We start from the raw sequence: 17204 nt of genomic DNA, 5'->3' as shown, positions 1-17204 counted from the left end.
AGTATGCACAGGGGGGGGGGGGGGGGGGGGGGGGTCGGGTTGATTTGGACACCCTGAAGCTACCTATAGAGCTCGACACCAAACTCAAACCAATAACTCACCTCTGACTCACTGCTTTTTCTGGCCCGGAGCCATTTTCTTGTCAGTGGGAACAGGAAGCCGGGTTCCAAACTCAGCACTGGCCCAGAACCAGAACCAGCCCTGGAACCGGTTTGGTGGAAAAAGGGGTAACAGTTGTGTCTGACTCTGCCAATATCAGTGGCCGTGGCGATCTTTTTCCAGTTGCCACATCGGATGTCCAAATGTGTGATTCTTTCAGCTGTATTAATACTGTATGAGGGAAAAAAAAACAATCATCCTCCATCGTAGACCATGTCCATTTAGTCCCACTGTGTCTCCTTTGGGCTCCATATATTTGATGCACACAAGCTTACCACAATACTGACAGACACATGACACCAGTGTCATCTGGGGATTTCAAGCCAAGAAACACCCTGCACTGGAGTTGACAGTGGCCCGTTTTAATCCAGATATTTGCTGGGTCTGTTAGTAACTACAGGCATTTTGTTATGTTTTACTGGAGTGTAGAAAGTGACCATTTGAGAAACTCCAGTTGCCTCTCTGGTGTTGCAACAGTGTGTAGCTTTTGGCTGTTGTTCACCCCCTCTGGACCAGATTCTTCACATCTGACTGAAGTGTTTTCCTCGCTTGTGTTTGGATTCAGTGAAGGAACAACACATCCCGGAGTAAAGACCCACGTACGCTGTGAGTTGATTCTTTTCATAAACACTTAGTTCAAGATTAATATCACTAATCATTTCCGACGTATTTGATTATTTACTTGTCTTGTGTGCAAAATAAATTGTAATTTTTTAAGTGCCAGAAGGTGAAACACTGAATGTCTTGACGTAACAATCTTTCTGACCTTCGTAAGATTTCATTTTATAATTTAACAGTCATAGGTTTCTGGAGACAGTTTGTAATAAGAGGTAAATAAAGGAAAGAGGAATATCAAAAGTGAAGTCAAATTAACTTTTTTGTTTTGATAAAACTATTCTACATGATAACTGTAAATGCAATTTTTTACTTCCAGCGTGCCATTCTGCATTGAGAAGATGAGGCTTTGTCTTCTGTTCTTGGTCCTCTTCCTAATGGCTGCTAAAAGCTATAGTCAGCTGCCGGGACCTTCGGGTCCAAAGGGGGACAGAGGATCTCCAGGAATGCCAGGGCTCATGGGACCTCCTGGTACTCGTGGATTTCCAGGTGAATATGACTGGCTTGTTTGACTTTACAACTGTTGTCCGATAGCGCCTCGAGCTGGGGTGGCGTTGGGGGGGTCTTTCATGGTTTAAGTTCTTTCCACAAAACCATTGTTATGGATTCATGTATTTCTTTTGGTTTTAATACATAGCTCAGCTTTGTGATCCCTGTTCTTTACTGCCATATAACCTCCTGTGTAGCTGCACTGGGACCAGTGACACAAACTGGAGTCAGATTTTATACAGGCATGAACATAGTTGGCTAATCAAACTGATCATGTAAATATTTCTGCACGCAGGAGAAAGGGGAGAAACTGGACCAAGTGGACCACCTGGACCACCTGGACCATCTGGACCACCTGGACCATCTGGACCACCTGGACCATCTGGACCATCTGGACCATCTGGACCATCTGGACCATCTGGACCATCTGGACCACCAGGACCATCTGGACCACCTGCAATGTGTGACTCAGGTAATTAGTGGTAAACTCAACAACCCTAATAGTTGAATTATTAATATAATATAATATAATAGTAATAATAATAACATGTTTATTTTCACACACACACACACACACACACACACACACACACACACACACACACACACACACACACACACATACCATAAGAAAACCAGTGAACAGAATCAAATGTTAATACAGGCTTTTATTATATCGGAGCCGATGTTGAACCTTATCTGTTGAACCTTATCTGGGAGGCCAACTGCAGGGAAAGAAACTTAAACATGTTACAGTTTCAGCCATATATTTTCTGTTGTCTATCTTTAATCTGACACGCCAACCCAGCAAAGATCGACGACAACCAAAACCCAGAGAAAAACAGGAGGAGAACCATCAATCTTAAACATCCATTCCTCTTCATCCGTCCTCACCTAAAGAAGAACTCAGCTAATCAGTCTGGTCAGCTCCCAGGCCTCTGTCAGGGGACCCAACTGCCCAAAGAGGAACGGGCAAGAGTGGACTTTATTTACAGTATAAATGTATTTATATATGTAAGAGTGTTTATTTTTTTAGAAAAACAGTTAAATGACCTAAAGCGACAGTCCCTGATGCCCCTTGGTTGCAGCCTGTACTACCAAGGTGCAGGATGTCTGTCTGCAGCATCTTTTCCCTGATAAATACTCTTTTGTGCTGGAGTAGTCAATAAAAAACATTTCCCTTTTTTTTGTGAAAAAAAAAGTAATAAAATAAATAAAATCCCCGGTTCGACTCCCAGGCCCAGCAGGGTCTCTCTGTGTGGAGTTTGCATGTTCTCCCCGTGCTTGCGTGGGTTTCCTCCGGGTACTCCGGTTTCCTCCCACAGTCCAAAAACATGCATATTAGGTTATTTGGTGATTCTAAATTGCCCGTAGGTGTGAGCGTGAGTGTGCATGGTTTGTGTGTTTATGTGTGGCCCTGCGATGGACTGGCGACCTGTCCAGGGTGTAACCCCTGCCTCTCGCCTGAAAATAGCTGGGATAGGCTCCAGCAGACCCCCGTAACCCTGAAAAGGATAAAGCGGGTATAGATAATGGATGGATGGATGGATAGAAAGTAAGACTTTACAGATTGGCTTAGGAGCCAAAAGAAACCTCGATATGCATCCTTAATTGTTGCTTTTAAGCTAAACTTAAGCTGTTTGATCCAGGTTCCACCACCGTTTGCCCGGACATGAAGCCGTTGCAGGACAGCCTTATCAAGTTAGAGCTGGGTGAGTACCAAGTCCCAGACCTGCAGACGAGCTCTGACTGATTCTTTTTTCTTTTTACAATTTCTTTTTATTTACATTCAGCATTAGACATTCACATCCAGTACATCATGTATGCATACAGTACATCATACATCTGTTGTCTGTCCTAAATGTCAGAATAATGTTTTAGTTTTATGTGAACACCAAAAACTACTATGTACAAGTGGAGTGATCTTTCCAACATAACACAGTCATTGACTTGAGAAAATAAAATCAGACCTATGGGGCGTGACGTAGTTGACCCAGTTTTCCCAGTATGAGGTGAATTTCTCCAATTTATGATTAATAAATGCCGTTATCTTCTTCATTTTGCTCTGATTCTAACCCATTTTAATTAAAGGGCTTTTCAAATAAAATCATTAACAACAAACAAAACTAACAATTACAACTTGTTTCAAAATAATCACCTTATTTTAAACATTTAGACCAGGGGTCGGCAAGTAAGTTTGGCCTCGGGCCAAGTTGTTTCGGAGCAACTGAACGGTGGGCCAGAACATCACATCAATCAGGCCAAACATGGTTTTTTTTCTACTAAACAAAACTTTTTTCCCCTTATCTATAGGCTATTGGTATTATTATACTATTATATCTTGTACAAAAAATTTATTTAAGAAAGTCATTAGTTTAAAGGAGCTTGAAGCCGGATTGTGGCAGGATTTATGAAAAAAATCTGTATACATTTTAAGTTTTCTAGTAATAATGTCAGATGAAGCGTTCCAAACCCAAAAGAATGAGCCCTCTAGTGTATCTCTCCTTTGCCTTGAACAGGCTGTGTGCTGCAAAATGTGCTGCAATTCGGTCCCGAATTTCCCGCGCTGGGCTGCGGATGTGACGTCACATGACGCTGCATGCGCGTTCTCCCCGTTCTCCCGTGCCGGCTTCACTGTTGGCTGCAGTACCCCCAACGGCCGTCGTGGTGAAGGGTGGTGCTAGAGACTCTCATTTCTTAAAAGGAGCCTCAAGCTCCTTTAAATAAAGTAACTTGAATTTGCTACAGACTGTTATTAGTGTGTTATTACTGCTTTAGCGCTACTCTGTGGCTGCGTTATGAAACTGCTTATAAGTAACTTGGTGATAATAATATTATTTTCTGCCAAGCTACTAACAAATGCAGTCCTTTAAAATACACAGAACGACATTAAACACATGAAAAACCCATGACGCACCTATGAACAGTAGCACAGGGGACAGTCAGTACGTGCACACGGAGCAGCAGGCTCTCTGTGTCTCCTGAAGGAGTGAGAGGATATGCAAATGAGGCGGATTTTCCGACGTATTTTTACACATATATTGGACGTTTTACCATTTAAAAGACCAACAGCAAAACTCAAGGTAAGTTATCAGTTGTATTTTTCACAGTTTAAACCACAACATATACGTCTTACCATTTCAACAGCTTCAGGAGTTTTGCCGGGAGTCTGTGCCTACGTCACTCCTGAATATTTGTGTGCACCTCTAATTAAAGGGGACCTATTATGAAAAACACGTTTTTTCTTGTTTTAACAAATATAAAGTGGTCTCCCCTCACCCTGCCAGCACAGGGAAGATAAAATACCATGGAATTCTGCAGGGTCTGCTCCCCCCGCCTGATTGAGTCTTCCAGTGTCACGTGACTTTTTTTGGGCCATTCTGAATCTGAATCCATAGGTCGGCCCCCGCTGCTGAAACCACGCCCACAACCAGCTCTCTACGCCAGCTGGAGCTCCAGCCATTGTTTAGCAGCAGTGGCTGTTTCTACAGCGAGGGACAATTAAGATGAGGTTTTGCATGGACACTTACCCTTATAAAAGGATCAGTACCAACAGCACGGACCCGGCAACTGCACACGAGTCAGCGGTAAGAACGTTATTTTTTTATGTTATTTATATTTGTCTACAAGTATGATCTTTGCATGGGCTAAGTATTTAGCTTAGTTCGGAGCTCCGGGGCCGCTCACGGACCGGACCGGTGAGGAGCCCCGACGGGTACTGTAATATATTTTTCTTCTGTTCATTTCAGATCTTCCAAGCAAAAGGCTGATTTATGGTTCTGCGTTACACCAACGCAGAGCCTACGGCGTAGGGTACGTGGCGGGGCGCCTGGAGCCGGAGAAGGAGACGCTGCTCCCGGGGAGCTGCTCCGCAGAGGCGGGCCCGAAAACCCGTTTCTGCCCGAAGACCGGGCGGTGGTTCCTCCTGGAGGAACCGCCTCCTGGGAGCCCAGCGTTGGCTGCCGCTCGGGCAGCGGGCTCCGTCGTTTACTGTTGAAGGAGCGCGGCCAGAGAGCTGCGGGCTCTGCCCGTCGCAGCTGCAGTTCTCCTGGTCTGATTGATCAGGCTCGGATGAATGAAGAAACGGAGGATGGGGATTTCGATGGGTTTGATTAATGTAATAACTTAAATAAAGCACAATCAAACTAAGTTTTGCTCCCGCTCTATTTTTAAATACCACACTTGTATGCTTGTGTGTGTGTGTGTGTGTGTGTGTGTGTGTGTGTGGTTGTTAGCCTTCCTGTGTGAAGACGAGGTGACTAAAGCTTGATTTATGGTTCTGCGTTTCACCAACGCAGAGCCTACGGCGTAGGGTACGTGTCGATTTAACGCAGAACCGTAAATCAGGCTTTAAGATCCGTGTAACTGAATGCCAGGCTTATGCTCCTCCCATGCTACACGTCATTCAGGGAGCCAATCAGCACAGAGCCTCATTATCATACCCCCCCCTTCCCTTAGAATGAGGCACAGAAAAAGGGGTTAGAAGCGGTAAAACTATAGACATGGCTCACAGGCTGAATTTCTGATGTATTTAGAAAAAACAAGATTTAGATTGTTTTTTGTTTTTTTTTTATCTTAGTCCAGTATGTTGGTAAGCTTTACTTTTATGTCTTTTTCAGCTATAAACTATCTATTCGTCCGGAGGGTTGGCCAGAAATACTTTGTGTCCAACAAGAATAGAGAACGTTTTCAGACGGCCGTGGAGTTCTGCTCCCAGCGAGGTTTGGAGCTGGCCTTGCCCCAGAACCAGGAGGAGAACAGCGCGCTCACTGAGGTGTTTGGAGATGCGTTCAAAACAGTCTGGCTCAACGTCAACCAGAAGAAGGCAGTGGGCAATTTTGAAGTCGATATGAACAATCGACCTCTGATCTTTACCAAATGGGGACAAGGGCAGCCAGACACGTCCATCCGGGATACTGGCTGCACCATGGTGGGAGAAAATGGGCTCTGGGAAGTGACGCCGGAATGTTTCCTGAATGCCTTCGTAGTTTGTCAATTGTAAGAACCTAAGACTTGGATCTTTGCTTTTCCAGTATTTCTTTTAAAAATGTAATTGTTTGAAATATGGAATAAGTGATACTAAATAAGTCACTGGTGTATAACAAAGTATAATAAAAATGCTCAATCTTGCATGTTTCAAATAAACATCAATAAACAAACTACTGTTTAATGGATTCTTTTCGGGCAGGTGCTTATGTTTTAGAATGGTGGGCTTGGCCTACCTTGCTTTTTACACTTATTGGGCTGCAAAATCTGTGGGATTTAAGCTGGGCATACACTGTGCGATATTTTAAATCGTATGAGACTGCCCCATCTCACGACTAGATCGTGGAGTTCAAAAGTTCAGAGCCCACGATTTATGTTCTCACACTGTACGACCCGATGCTCGGATGCGACCCGTCTCCTCACACTATACAATCATAATCCTCCCGTCGGACCTCTGTTACTGGAACTCGAGGCCGGTTTTGGGGCAGGGGTGGGCTGTTCACACACCCAAACGTGCGTCCTGCCCACCCAATCAAAGTTATGGGGATCCTTTATTTTTTTTATAATTTAATTTTTTTATTTATTAAAAAAATCCCAAAATATCTGTACCGTTTCTGATTGGGCGGGCACTGCGCGTCATTTTTAGACACAACAAAGAACGCATACCGCAAAAGTTGTGTCTCGGCGGAGGAACCCAGCGTCCCAGCAAAATGAGAAGAGAAAAAAGAGGTTTTCCGAACAGCAGACAGCGCACACACTGAAGGCTGATTTATGGTTCCGCGTTACACCAACGCAGAGCCTACGGCGCAGGGTACGCGGCGACCCGCACCGTACGTGGAAATGCGGTCTTTTTTTTGCTATTAAAACATGATTTGTAAAGTGAATTTGCAACACTTAAACTACAAATAATAGTTTTTGACGTGAAATCAGATATTGCGCATGCTCTGTGCGAAAGGATGAGGCAAATCGGGTCGTAGCTGCTTCAACTGTGCGATTCCTTCATGAGGAGCGACCAGGATTTCAAACACGCTTGATTTTCTTGCGACCTCACGATTTGTGATCGGGAGCTTGTCGTGAGGTGTTAATCTCTCGTCGTTACCCCACGTACACTGCACGAGGCACGAGCAACGATTGGGTCAAAATCGGGCCCGATCAAAAAAAAGTTGCACGACTGGAAAATCGTCTCAAAACGAGCCCATAATCGCACAGTGTATGCCCGGCTTTAGTCTATTGGCAGGAGGGCTACATAAGAGAGGTAGTGAGGAACTAACAGCTCAATAACAGCGCTTCTTTTTGCATCACCCAGATTCACTACAAAATAGGCTACATAGAGAGATTTTGAGTTCTCTCAGAATCTGGCAGCGAATCAGAAAGAGCTGTGAGTTGCAAGACACTGCCATACAAGCTCCCATTTGTATTTTAATCAACACTTCACTTAATTTGATCATTCGAAACTATTTCCATCCAGTCTCACCATTTCTGGACCTACTTGCTCAACAGGACCATAACCCCTCTTGATACCAGATGTGTGAACTTTACAACCCGCCACCTTCCTCGTAATTATAAACTCATATAAAGATATTAGTAAAAGTGATGCACCAGGTCCGCTTCCGGTGTAGCGACTAATGGACTAGGACGTGTTTTTTTGAGCTCCTGCAACAACCTTTAAAAATATCTATTTTTGGTACAGCTTTTTCATCTTCCTTCGGTTTATTTTTCCCGACCTTCATTATTCTACTTTGGCCCCGTATTTTTGCCGACCAAAATGCCTCCAAAACTCAAACCATCCGCACCACCCCCGCGGCCCTCTCCGCACGCAGCATCCCCGCCTCGCGGTGACCCCCCGTCCAGCCTGGCCGAGGCCGCCGGGGCCGCTCCTTCACACGACTTTAAGGCCGAGCTGCTCGCATCACTCCGCGTTGAGATGGCGGCTGTTTTTAAATCGGAGCTTCAGGCTGCTTTAAATGAAAACCTGTCGAGCATCAAGACTGAGCTGCAAGCGGTGAAGTCGGAATTATCAAAAAGCATTACAAACATCCAGTCTGATGTGCGCGCTCTGAAGAACACCGTGGTTGAAATGGAAACATCTCTTTCATCCTGCACCGATGACATCACAACCTTACAGGCTAAAGTGGAGCATCTGTCAGCTGAACTGATGAGGCTGGATGGTAAATGCGAGGATCTGGAGGCGAGATCCCGGCGCAATAACACACGGATCGTGGGAATTCCTGAAGATTTTTCCACCTCTTCTGCTGTTACGGATATTCCCTCTCTGCTCAAGGAGGCTTTCAGCCTGGAGAAGGAGCCTCTCCTGGACCGGGCGCACCGCACCCTCCAGCCGAAGCCGAAGCCCGGAGAGCGCCCTCGTCCCATCATCGCCCGTCTGCACTATCATACAGACTGTGTGGATATATTGCGCCGAGCCAGGGCTCAGCAACGGATTACGTGTGGAGAGTTGACTTTTTCTGTCTTTCCCGACCACACCCAGAAGACGGCCCGTGCCCGAGCCGCCTTTAATGACGTCCGCCGCCGGCTCCGCGAGATCCCGGGGATCCGCTACGGTCTGCTGTACCCCGCCCGCCTCCGCATCACTCACAACGGCGCAGAAAGGGAGTTCAGGTCGGCAGAGGAGGCCAGCGCTTTCATCACGTCGCTCAAAGTCTAGTTGAACTTTTTTCAGTTCATCAGTGTCGGTTTTTTTTTTTTTTTCTCTCCCATATATACACGGTATGTGGTTTTCAGTTTAACTTGGTCGTGATTGGTTGTACCTCTCTGTTAATGTTGCTGGGCTTGCAGGAGCTCAACACGAAGCTTGTTAGTTATTATCTTGTTAGTTATGCTTAAAGCCGTAAGTGTTCTTTTCAGGGATCTGACTCCTTCTGGAGTTTGCACTGGGTTCTCCATCGTTTGGGGATGGGGTCGTTGTAAGTGCAATTGGGGGGTGGGGGGTGGGGGGTTCAGTAGGTTAAGTTTGTTGTTGTTTTCAATTTTCCCCCTTTTTTTTTTTTTTTTTTTTTTTTTCTCTCCCCCTTTTTTTTTTTTTTTTTTTTTTTTTCTTCTTCTTTCCTCTTTCTTTCTTTCTTTCTTTCCTCCCTCCATCCCTTTCTTTCCTTTCCTTCCTTGGGGATCCGCATTCGGTACATCTCTATCTTTAGGAATTTAACATATGGCCACTAATACTGGTACTTCTGTGAGGTTGTTGAGCTGGAATATTAAAGGCATGGGGAGTCCAATTAAGAGATCGAGAATATTTGCTCACCTGAGACGTCTTAAAGCTGACTTAGTGTTCCTTCAGGAAACCCACATGCGCACCAAAGACCAGGTCAGACTTAAATGTCCCTGGGTTTCTGAGGTGTTTCACTCTGATTTCAACTCTAAGGCCAGGGGGGTTGCTATATTAATTGGTAAGTCAATGCAGTTTTCAGCATCTAAGGTGATTTCAGACAAAAACGGCAGATACTTAATTGTGGCGGGTACGCTATTTCATATTCCCATATTATTAGTTAATATATATGCCCCCAATTTTGACAACCCACACTTTATGAACAAGCTTTTTGAATGTCTCCCCTCATTGAACGACAGTCTTCTTATAATTGGCGGGGATATGAACTGCGTAATTGACCCCAAACTAGACCGCTCCAGCCCACGAAATCTGACTCCTTCTTCAATGTCGAGGTCTCTTTCAGATTTTGTGTCCAAGAACGGTTGCACCGATCCTTGGAGATTTTATAACCCTTGTACCAAAAAATATTCCTTCTTTTCTCAGATGCATCAATCTTTCTCTCGGATTGATTATTATTTTATTGATGCTAAACTAATTCCCAAAGTACTGTCTGTTGATTATCATCCTATTGTGATCTCCGACCATGCTCCTCTTTCTTTGGATATTCAGTTCTCTTCACAGCCACGCTACTCAACATCTTGGAGGTTCAATACATTACTTCTCTCAGATGATAAGTTCACCAATTTTATTACAACTAAAATTGATGATTACATCTCTATAAATCAAAATGATATGGAACCAATTTCATCTTCACTGCTGTGGGAATCATTAAAAGCATATTTGCGGGGACAAATTATCTCCTTCTCTGCTCACTTGAATAAGTCCCGGAAAGCCAAATTACAAGAACTCTCTATTAAGATCACAAAATTGGACCAACAACTTGCTACTTGCCCCTCTCCCAGTTTTCTTAAGCAACGTGTCGATTTACAGACTGAATTTGATCTCCTTACCACTAATGACGCAGAGCGACTTCTCTTACGATCACGCTCCGTATATTATGAACATGGAGACAAGGCAAGTCGGCTCATGGCTCATCAGCTACGTCGCCAGGCAGCCTCACGTATGATCCTTCAGATAAAAGATTCATCAGGCTCATTGCATCAGGATCCCACCGCCATTAATTCTGTCTTTCACTCATTTTATTCCTCTTTATATACGTCTGAATCTCCATCTGGCTCCACTGAATTGAATTCATTCTTAGATAGCCTCAACTTTCCTGTTATAGGCTCCGATGCTGCTAAAAATCTTGACTCGCCATTAACGGTAGAAGAAATTAATCTCGCTGTGAGAAGTATGCAAAATAACAAAGCTCCTGGCCCTGATGGATTTCCAGTGGAATTTTTTAAGAAATTTCAGGATAAATTGTCCCCTTTATTGCATGCTGTTTATAAGGAATCACTGGAACATGGCACTCTCCCTCCCACTTTAAGGCAAGCCTCCATAAGTCTCCTCTTAAAAAAAGATAAGGATCCAACTCTCTGCGGCTCATACAGACCTCTTTCGTTAATAAATGTAGATGCTAAGATCCTTGCTAAAGCCTTGGCTTATCGCTTGGAGAACATTGTGCCAACTATTGTCTCAAATGAACAGACAGGATTTGTTAAGGGGCGACAGTTATTCTTTAATGTGCGGACACTTTTAAATATTATTCACTCTAAAACTATCACCACAACACCTGAAGTCGTAATCTCAGTCGATGCTGAAAAGGCATTTGATAGGATTGAATGGGACTATTTATTTACTGTACTGAAGAAGTTTGGGCTGGGGAATGGGTTCATTTCTTTGATTCGTCTCCTTTACACGTCTCCACAAGCAAGCGTTTCCACTAATGGCATTCAGTCCAATTTTTTTACTCTAGCCCGTGGCACCAGACAGGGGTGTCCCCTCTCTCCCCTATTATTCGCACTAGCTATAGAGCCCCTGTCAATCTTTCTGAGGTCCTCCCCCACTTTTACTGGGATCTCCCGATTGGGAACAGAATATAAGCTGTCACTTTACGCTGATGACTTACTGTTATATGTCTCGGATCCTGTCCTCTCCATTCCTTCAATTTTATCTGCTTTCCAGAGATTCGGGTCTTTCTCAGGCTATAAAGTGAACGTATCTAAAAGTGAATGCTATCCCATTAATGACTCAGCAACACAGCTCGTACAGTCAGATATCCCTTTTAAGATTAGTCCTTCCGGCTTTAGGTATCTTGGGATCAACGTAACCAGAACGTTAAGCTCTCTTTTTTCTGCTAATCTCTCACCTTTAATGTCTACAATTAAATCTGACCTCCATAGATGGAAAGGCTTACCTCTTTCATTAATTGGAAGAATTAACGCAGTTAAAATGAATATTTTGCCCAAATTTCTATTTCTGTTCCATTGTCTTCCACTTTTCTTACCAAAACACTTTTTTAAAATAATTGATCAAACTATTTCTGACTTCTTATGGTGTGGGAAGGCTCCTAGAATCCGCAAATCCACACTTCAGAGATGTAAATTCAATGGCGGACTGGCACTTCCCAATTTCCAACTGTATTATTGGGCAGCACATATTCAAAAAATTTCATTTTGGTTCAAATCGGTGAATATGCCATGGTGTAAATTGGAGGCACAGTCATGCATTTCATCCTCTTTACCTGCTCTACTTACCTCATCTATTCCATCCAACCTCTCTGTCTTTACAAATAATCAAGTGGTTCACTCCACACTTAAAATTTGGTATCAATTTAGGAAACACTTCAAATTTAAGTCAGCATCTACTTTAGCTCCATTACTGAACAATCATTTATTTCGACCTCCGCTTACAGATTCAACCTTTCTCATATGGCATAATAAGGGCCTGAAAAGTTTTGGAGATCTTTACAAGGATGGTATCTTTCGCAGCTTTGCAGATCTCTCAGGTGAATTTGATCTCCCGCCTTCTCATCTCTTTCGATACTTTCAGATTAGACACTGCGCTAAAGCTTTGTTTCCAGTTTTTCCATCCTCTCCGCCGACTCTACAGTGGGAGGTGCTTTTAAACCATGATCCACTTCAAAAATCACTGATCTCTAAGGTTTACGATGACCTTCTGTCTTTCGATCTCTCTCCAGTTATTAAAGTTAGGGCTGCCTGGGAAGATGAACTGGATCTAAATTTGGAGGATGACTGGTGGGACGCTGCTCTTAAAAAAATTTACACAAGTTCATCCTGCGCTCGTCTTACACTTATACAGTTTAAAGTACTGTTTAGAGTCCACTTTTCTAAAGCTCGACTCTCACAGATCTATCCCAGTGTCACTGACGAATGCGACAAATGTCATGCCTCGTCCTGCAATTTAACCCATATGTTTTACTCTAGCCCACTACTTTCTCGCTTTTGGTCGAATTATTTTGACACCATGTCAAAAATACTCTCGGTGAATATAAAAGTCTCCCCCCATGTTGCCATATTCGGGCTCCCAGAGGACCATGGCCGGTTTACTTCAAACCAAAAAGACATTTTGGCTTTTACTTCCTTACTGGCAAGACGCCACCTTCTTCTCCACTGGAAGTCGACTAAGGCTCCTTCTAGTACCCAGTGGCTCAACGACACCATGTTTTTTCTGAAGCTGGAAAAGATTAAATATTCACTGAAGGGTAGTTGCAACAAATTTTATAATAAGTGGCTTCCCTTTCTTACATTCTTCCACTCTCTCCAGTCCCTGCCTCCTGATTGACGGATCCCCCCCCTCCCTCTCTTCTCTCATTCCTTTCTTTCTTCCTCCTTTTTATTTATCTTTTTATTTACTTTTCTTTTGTTTTTGGGTTTTTTTTTTTTTTTCACCCCTTTTTATTCATCTATTTTTTTAATTCATACTGTTTAGCTTAAATACTTAAATATTACTTGTATATAAGAATATAATAATTTTCGTGTATTTGTCATTGTTTTGTGTGGATTTTTTGTTCTGTTCTTAATTCCAAAAAAAAAAAAAAAAGGAGGTAGACTGTATATCTTTTTTTTTGTTTATTCCTGTTCAACTGTGCCTTACCCCCTAATAAAAATATCAAAACAAAAAAAAAGTGATGCACCAGTGCTTTGAATAACTAAATGGTCAGCCCTTTTTTTTCTTTTCTTTTCTTTTCTGTAATTTAATGTCCATGTCTTTCTTATTTTTGTTGCATTGTTATATTTGTGTGGCTCACTGTATACATTTGAAAAATCTAAATAAACAAATATTAAAAGTTACATTTCACTTCACAAATTTGCACAAAAAGCATTTCAGATCACAGAGAAAGTGTGAATTTGAAGTATAATTGAAGTACTTTACTTTGAAGTACTGAAATGTTCTTATTTAGTTGTCAACAAATTAAATAGGTCGTTTTTTTTCTCCACACATTAGGTTGACTTTGAAGTTCTAGCGCCCCCTAGTGGTAATGAAGAACCTTTGCATCTTCATAATCTTTGTTTAGTAAGAAACGGTTGTTGTCCTATTGAAAAGCACAAGAGCTTTCACAAAACTTAACGTTATGGTTAGATTTGATGTTTTTCACCGTTCCATTTGACTATTTATTCAATTTAGACGCAGACAGAGTGAGACGACCAAATGAACTGGAGGACACGATTCTAGTCTTTGCTTCCGGTTCTTTCCCCCTGCTGTATCTGCAGATAAATATTTCCCTGCACACTTCTTCTGGGTTATGAGTTTTATTGAGAATAATAATTACGTTAGAACTCTTTTGATCCCGTTGAAACAATCGAATCAACCGATCACATCGGTACTCTGTCGTTGTTATCGGCGTGTGGGATCGTCAAGCAGAGTGGCGCAGCGGAAGCGTGCTGGGCCCATAACCCAGAGGTCGATGGATCGAAACCATCCTCTGCTATGTGTTTTGGCTTTATGTTTTTCCACTCGTTACATGTTTTGTACTTCTCAATTTAGTGTTTTAACTTTCAAAACTACAGGACTGTCTCAGAATATTTGAATATTGTGATTTTCTGTAATGCAATTACAAAAACCAAAATGTCATACATTCTAGATTCATTACAAATCAATTGAAATATTGCAAGCCTTTTATTATTTTAATATTGCTGATCATGGTTTACAGCTTAAGAAAACTCAAATATCCTATCTCAAAAAATTTGAATATTCTGGGAATCTTAATCTTAAACTGTAAGCCATAATCAGCAATATTAAAATAATAAAAGGCTTGCAATATTTCAGTTGATTTGTAATGAATCCAGAATGTATGACATTTTTGTTTTTGTAATTGCATTACAGAAAATAAATAACTTTATCACAATATTCAAATTTTCTGAGACAGTCCTGTATATAAAAATAATAGTGTTAGCTTTGGAAAAGAAAGTAAAGAAGGGGGTCGAAGCACCCTATCCCACTGACTTCAGTCAGCATCTCTCCTCCGAGTTCACGTTTGAAGTCGGGCCAATGAAGCCAATAAATGAAGCAGATTAAAGGTTCGGAGGTGATATTAAATAACATTTGGAAGCTCCTTCACTGGAGATACATTTATAAAGTCCTAGATCTCAACGGAGGTGCAGGAGGCCATCAATAGGTCTTAATCACAACGTCAACATAGATTTCTAAAGCAATAGTTTGATTCATTCCTAAAAAATAAAGAGACTTCTGACGAGTTTAAGAGTCGACCACATAAGATCACCGCAGTGAGTGACTGCAGAATCATTTCCAAGGTAAAGGAACACCTTTTCCTTGCTATGTGGAAATGCACGAGACCCCGCCGGCCACTAGGGGGCGACAAAGCTAAATGGGTGAGGTTGCAAGAGTTTGTAGTGGGGCAGGCCTCTTATTAAAAAGTCCCCCTCCCTCAGGGCTGTCCTTTCTCTCAGCTTTCAACTATCCTGGCCACCTGGGTATCATTAGACAAACCACTATCTTCATCTGAGCTTCCTGTGATGATTCTATTACAATAAATATCCTAAGTATGGCTACTTGGCTACTTTGCGGGTATTTGGTCTTCACCTCACCACACCCTTTTCCCATAAACTAGCCAACTAGCAGGCAGATGGTCTCCATTTCCCATCCATTATCTATATCCAAATTCCTACACAGGGTCACTGGCTTCTGCTTCTGCCTGTCCCAGCTGTTTTAGGGGCCACTACCACACATGCTCTCACCCACTCCAAAGGGCAATTTGGAGTAATCAGTTAACCTAACATGATTTTGGACTGTGGGAGGAAGCTGTGAGTACCCGGAGGAAACCCACACTCTTACCGGGAGCTGAAGCACCGTTCTGCCCCATCGCCGATCAATTAGCCAATTACCAGGCATGTTCAAACTCTGCCTTTATTCGATTGCGGCTTGTGGCTGCAGCCATCTTGCTGTATCCACTACGACAGAAGGTCAGATGCACATTTATTTTCAACACAGTGGTACATACATGCATGTTGATTTTTAAGCAATATCAAACGTATGATAAGTCACCCCTCACAAATAAGCTGTAGTTATTATGGGTCTCAACCACTATGCAATTTAAGATCCTTTAATAATGTAACTGCAGCCTGTTTTACTCGTGAAGCGTCGTAGATTGTGGCATGTTCGTGGATAACCTGAATTAGGAATCTCTTCCTTACAGGACTGTCTCAGAAAATTAGAATATTGGGATTTTCTGTAATGCAATTACAAAAACAAAAATGTCATACATTCTGGATTCATTACAAATCAACTGAAATATTGCAAGCCTTTTTATTATTTTAATATTGCTGATCATGGCTTACAGCCTAAGAAAACTCAAAAATATCCTATCTCAAAAAATTAGAATATTCTGGGAATCTTAATCTTAAACTGAAAACCATAATCAGCAATATTAAAATAATAAAAGGCTTGCAATATTTCAGTTGATTTTTAATGAATCCAGAATGTATGACATTTTTGTTTTTTTAATTGCATTACAGAAAATAAAGAACTTTATCACAATATTCTAATTTTCTGTCTATTTATTTATTTATTTAAAGGACAATGTGCAGGTACATTAAAAAGATGGCGGCACCAGAGTTAGCCACAAGCTAATTTCCATCTGTAGTCCTTGACAAACATAAATACTACACATTAGGGTTTACAATGACAGTATTCAAATGCAAATACACGAAACAGACTACTGTACAATGTCCTGAAACCACAATAAAAGGTTAACATTTAAAGCACTTAGTGCAAGTACAAAATACAGACTGATTAAAATAACATAGATTAGAATAATTGAACCTAAAATAAGGTTGGGTCGAGATAAATAAATCAGAAAATCCAAATGCCATCAGATGGTACCCACAAGGGAACCATCTGATGGCCAAATACCCGTCCGGTATTTTCAATGAGAACAGGACTGACTATCCATAGGCCACTTTTTGACGGCCCTAGAAAAACTATGGAAGTCAGCCATGTTCATTAGATTGACCGGGAGCCCATTCCATTCCTTAATAGCTTTATATGAAAAAGCTGATTGAGAATAGGCGGACTTCCTTTTCGGAACATTGCACTCACATTGCAGTCCTGTATAGTTTGGTTAAATCTGGCCCCTCAAACAGCATCTACATGGTGTCCCCAGAAACTGAATATAATTTCCTTACTTTTCATTGATGAACAACTACTGTATGTATTTCAGCTTCCTCTTAAAAAATGTTCAAGTTGGATGAGTTTTGGCCGTCATGGAAGTCAAAAGTGATACCACCCAGCCTAACCACTAGATCTTTAA

The 17204-nt window shown here is 42.1% G+C and overlaps 1 protein-coding gene and 1 non-coding gene across 2 annotated transcripts; both read left to right on the top strand.

Annotated features, from left to right (window-relative positions):
* The first annotated feature begins 1099 nt into the window (after window positions 1-1099).
* On the top strand, window positions 1100-6390 carry LOC133443741 (pulmonary surfactant-associated protein D-like). Its single transcript, XM_061720934.1, has 4 exons — window positions 1100-1263; window positions 1559-1735; window positions 2913-2975; window positions 5883-6390. The coding sequence occupies exons 1-4, from the start codon at window positions 1116-1118 to the stop codon at window positions 6263-6265; spliced, it is 771 nt and encodes a 256-aa protein (XP_061576918.1). The 5' UTR covers window positions 1100-1115; the 3' UTR covers window positions 6266-6390.
* A 7904-nt stretch (window positions 6391-14294) lies between these two features.
* Window positions 14295-14366, top strand: trnam-cau (transfer RNA methionine (anticodon CAU)). The gene has a single exon. It is a non-coding gene; the product is annotated as a tRNA-Met (tRNA).
* The last annotated feature ends 2838 nt before the right edge of the window (window positions 14367-17204 follow it).

This window comes from Cololabis saira, chromosome 5, assembly GCF_033807715.1.
Source record: "Cololabis saira isolate AMF1-May2022 chromosome 5, fColSai1.1, whole genome shotgun sequence".
In the NCBI taxonomy this organism is placed as follows: domain Eukaryota; kingdom Metazoa; phylum Chordata; class Actinopteri; order Beloniformes; family Belonidae; genus Cololabis; species Cololabis saira.
This window is presented reverse-complemented; position numbering and strand designations above follow the sequence as displayed.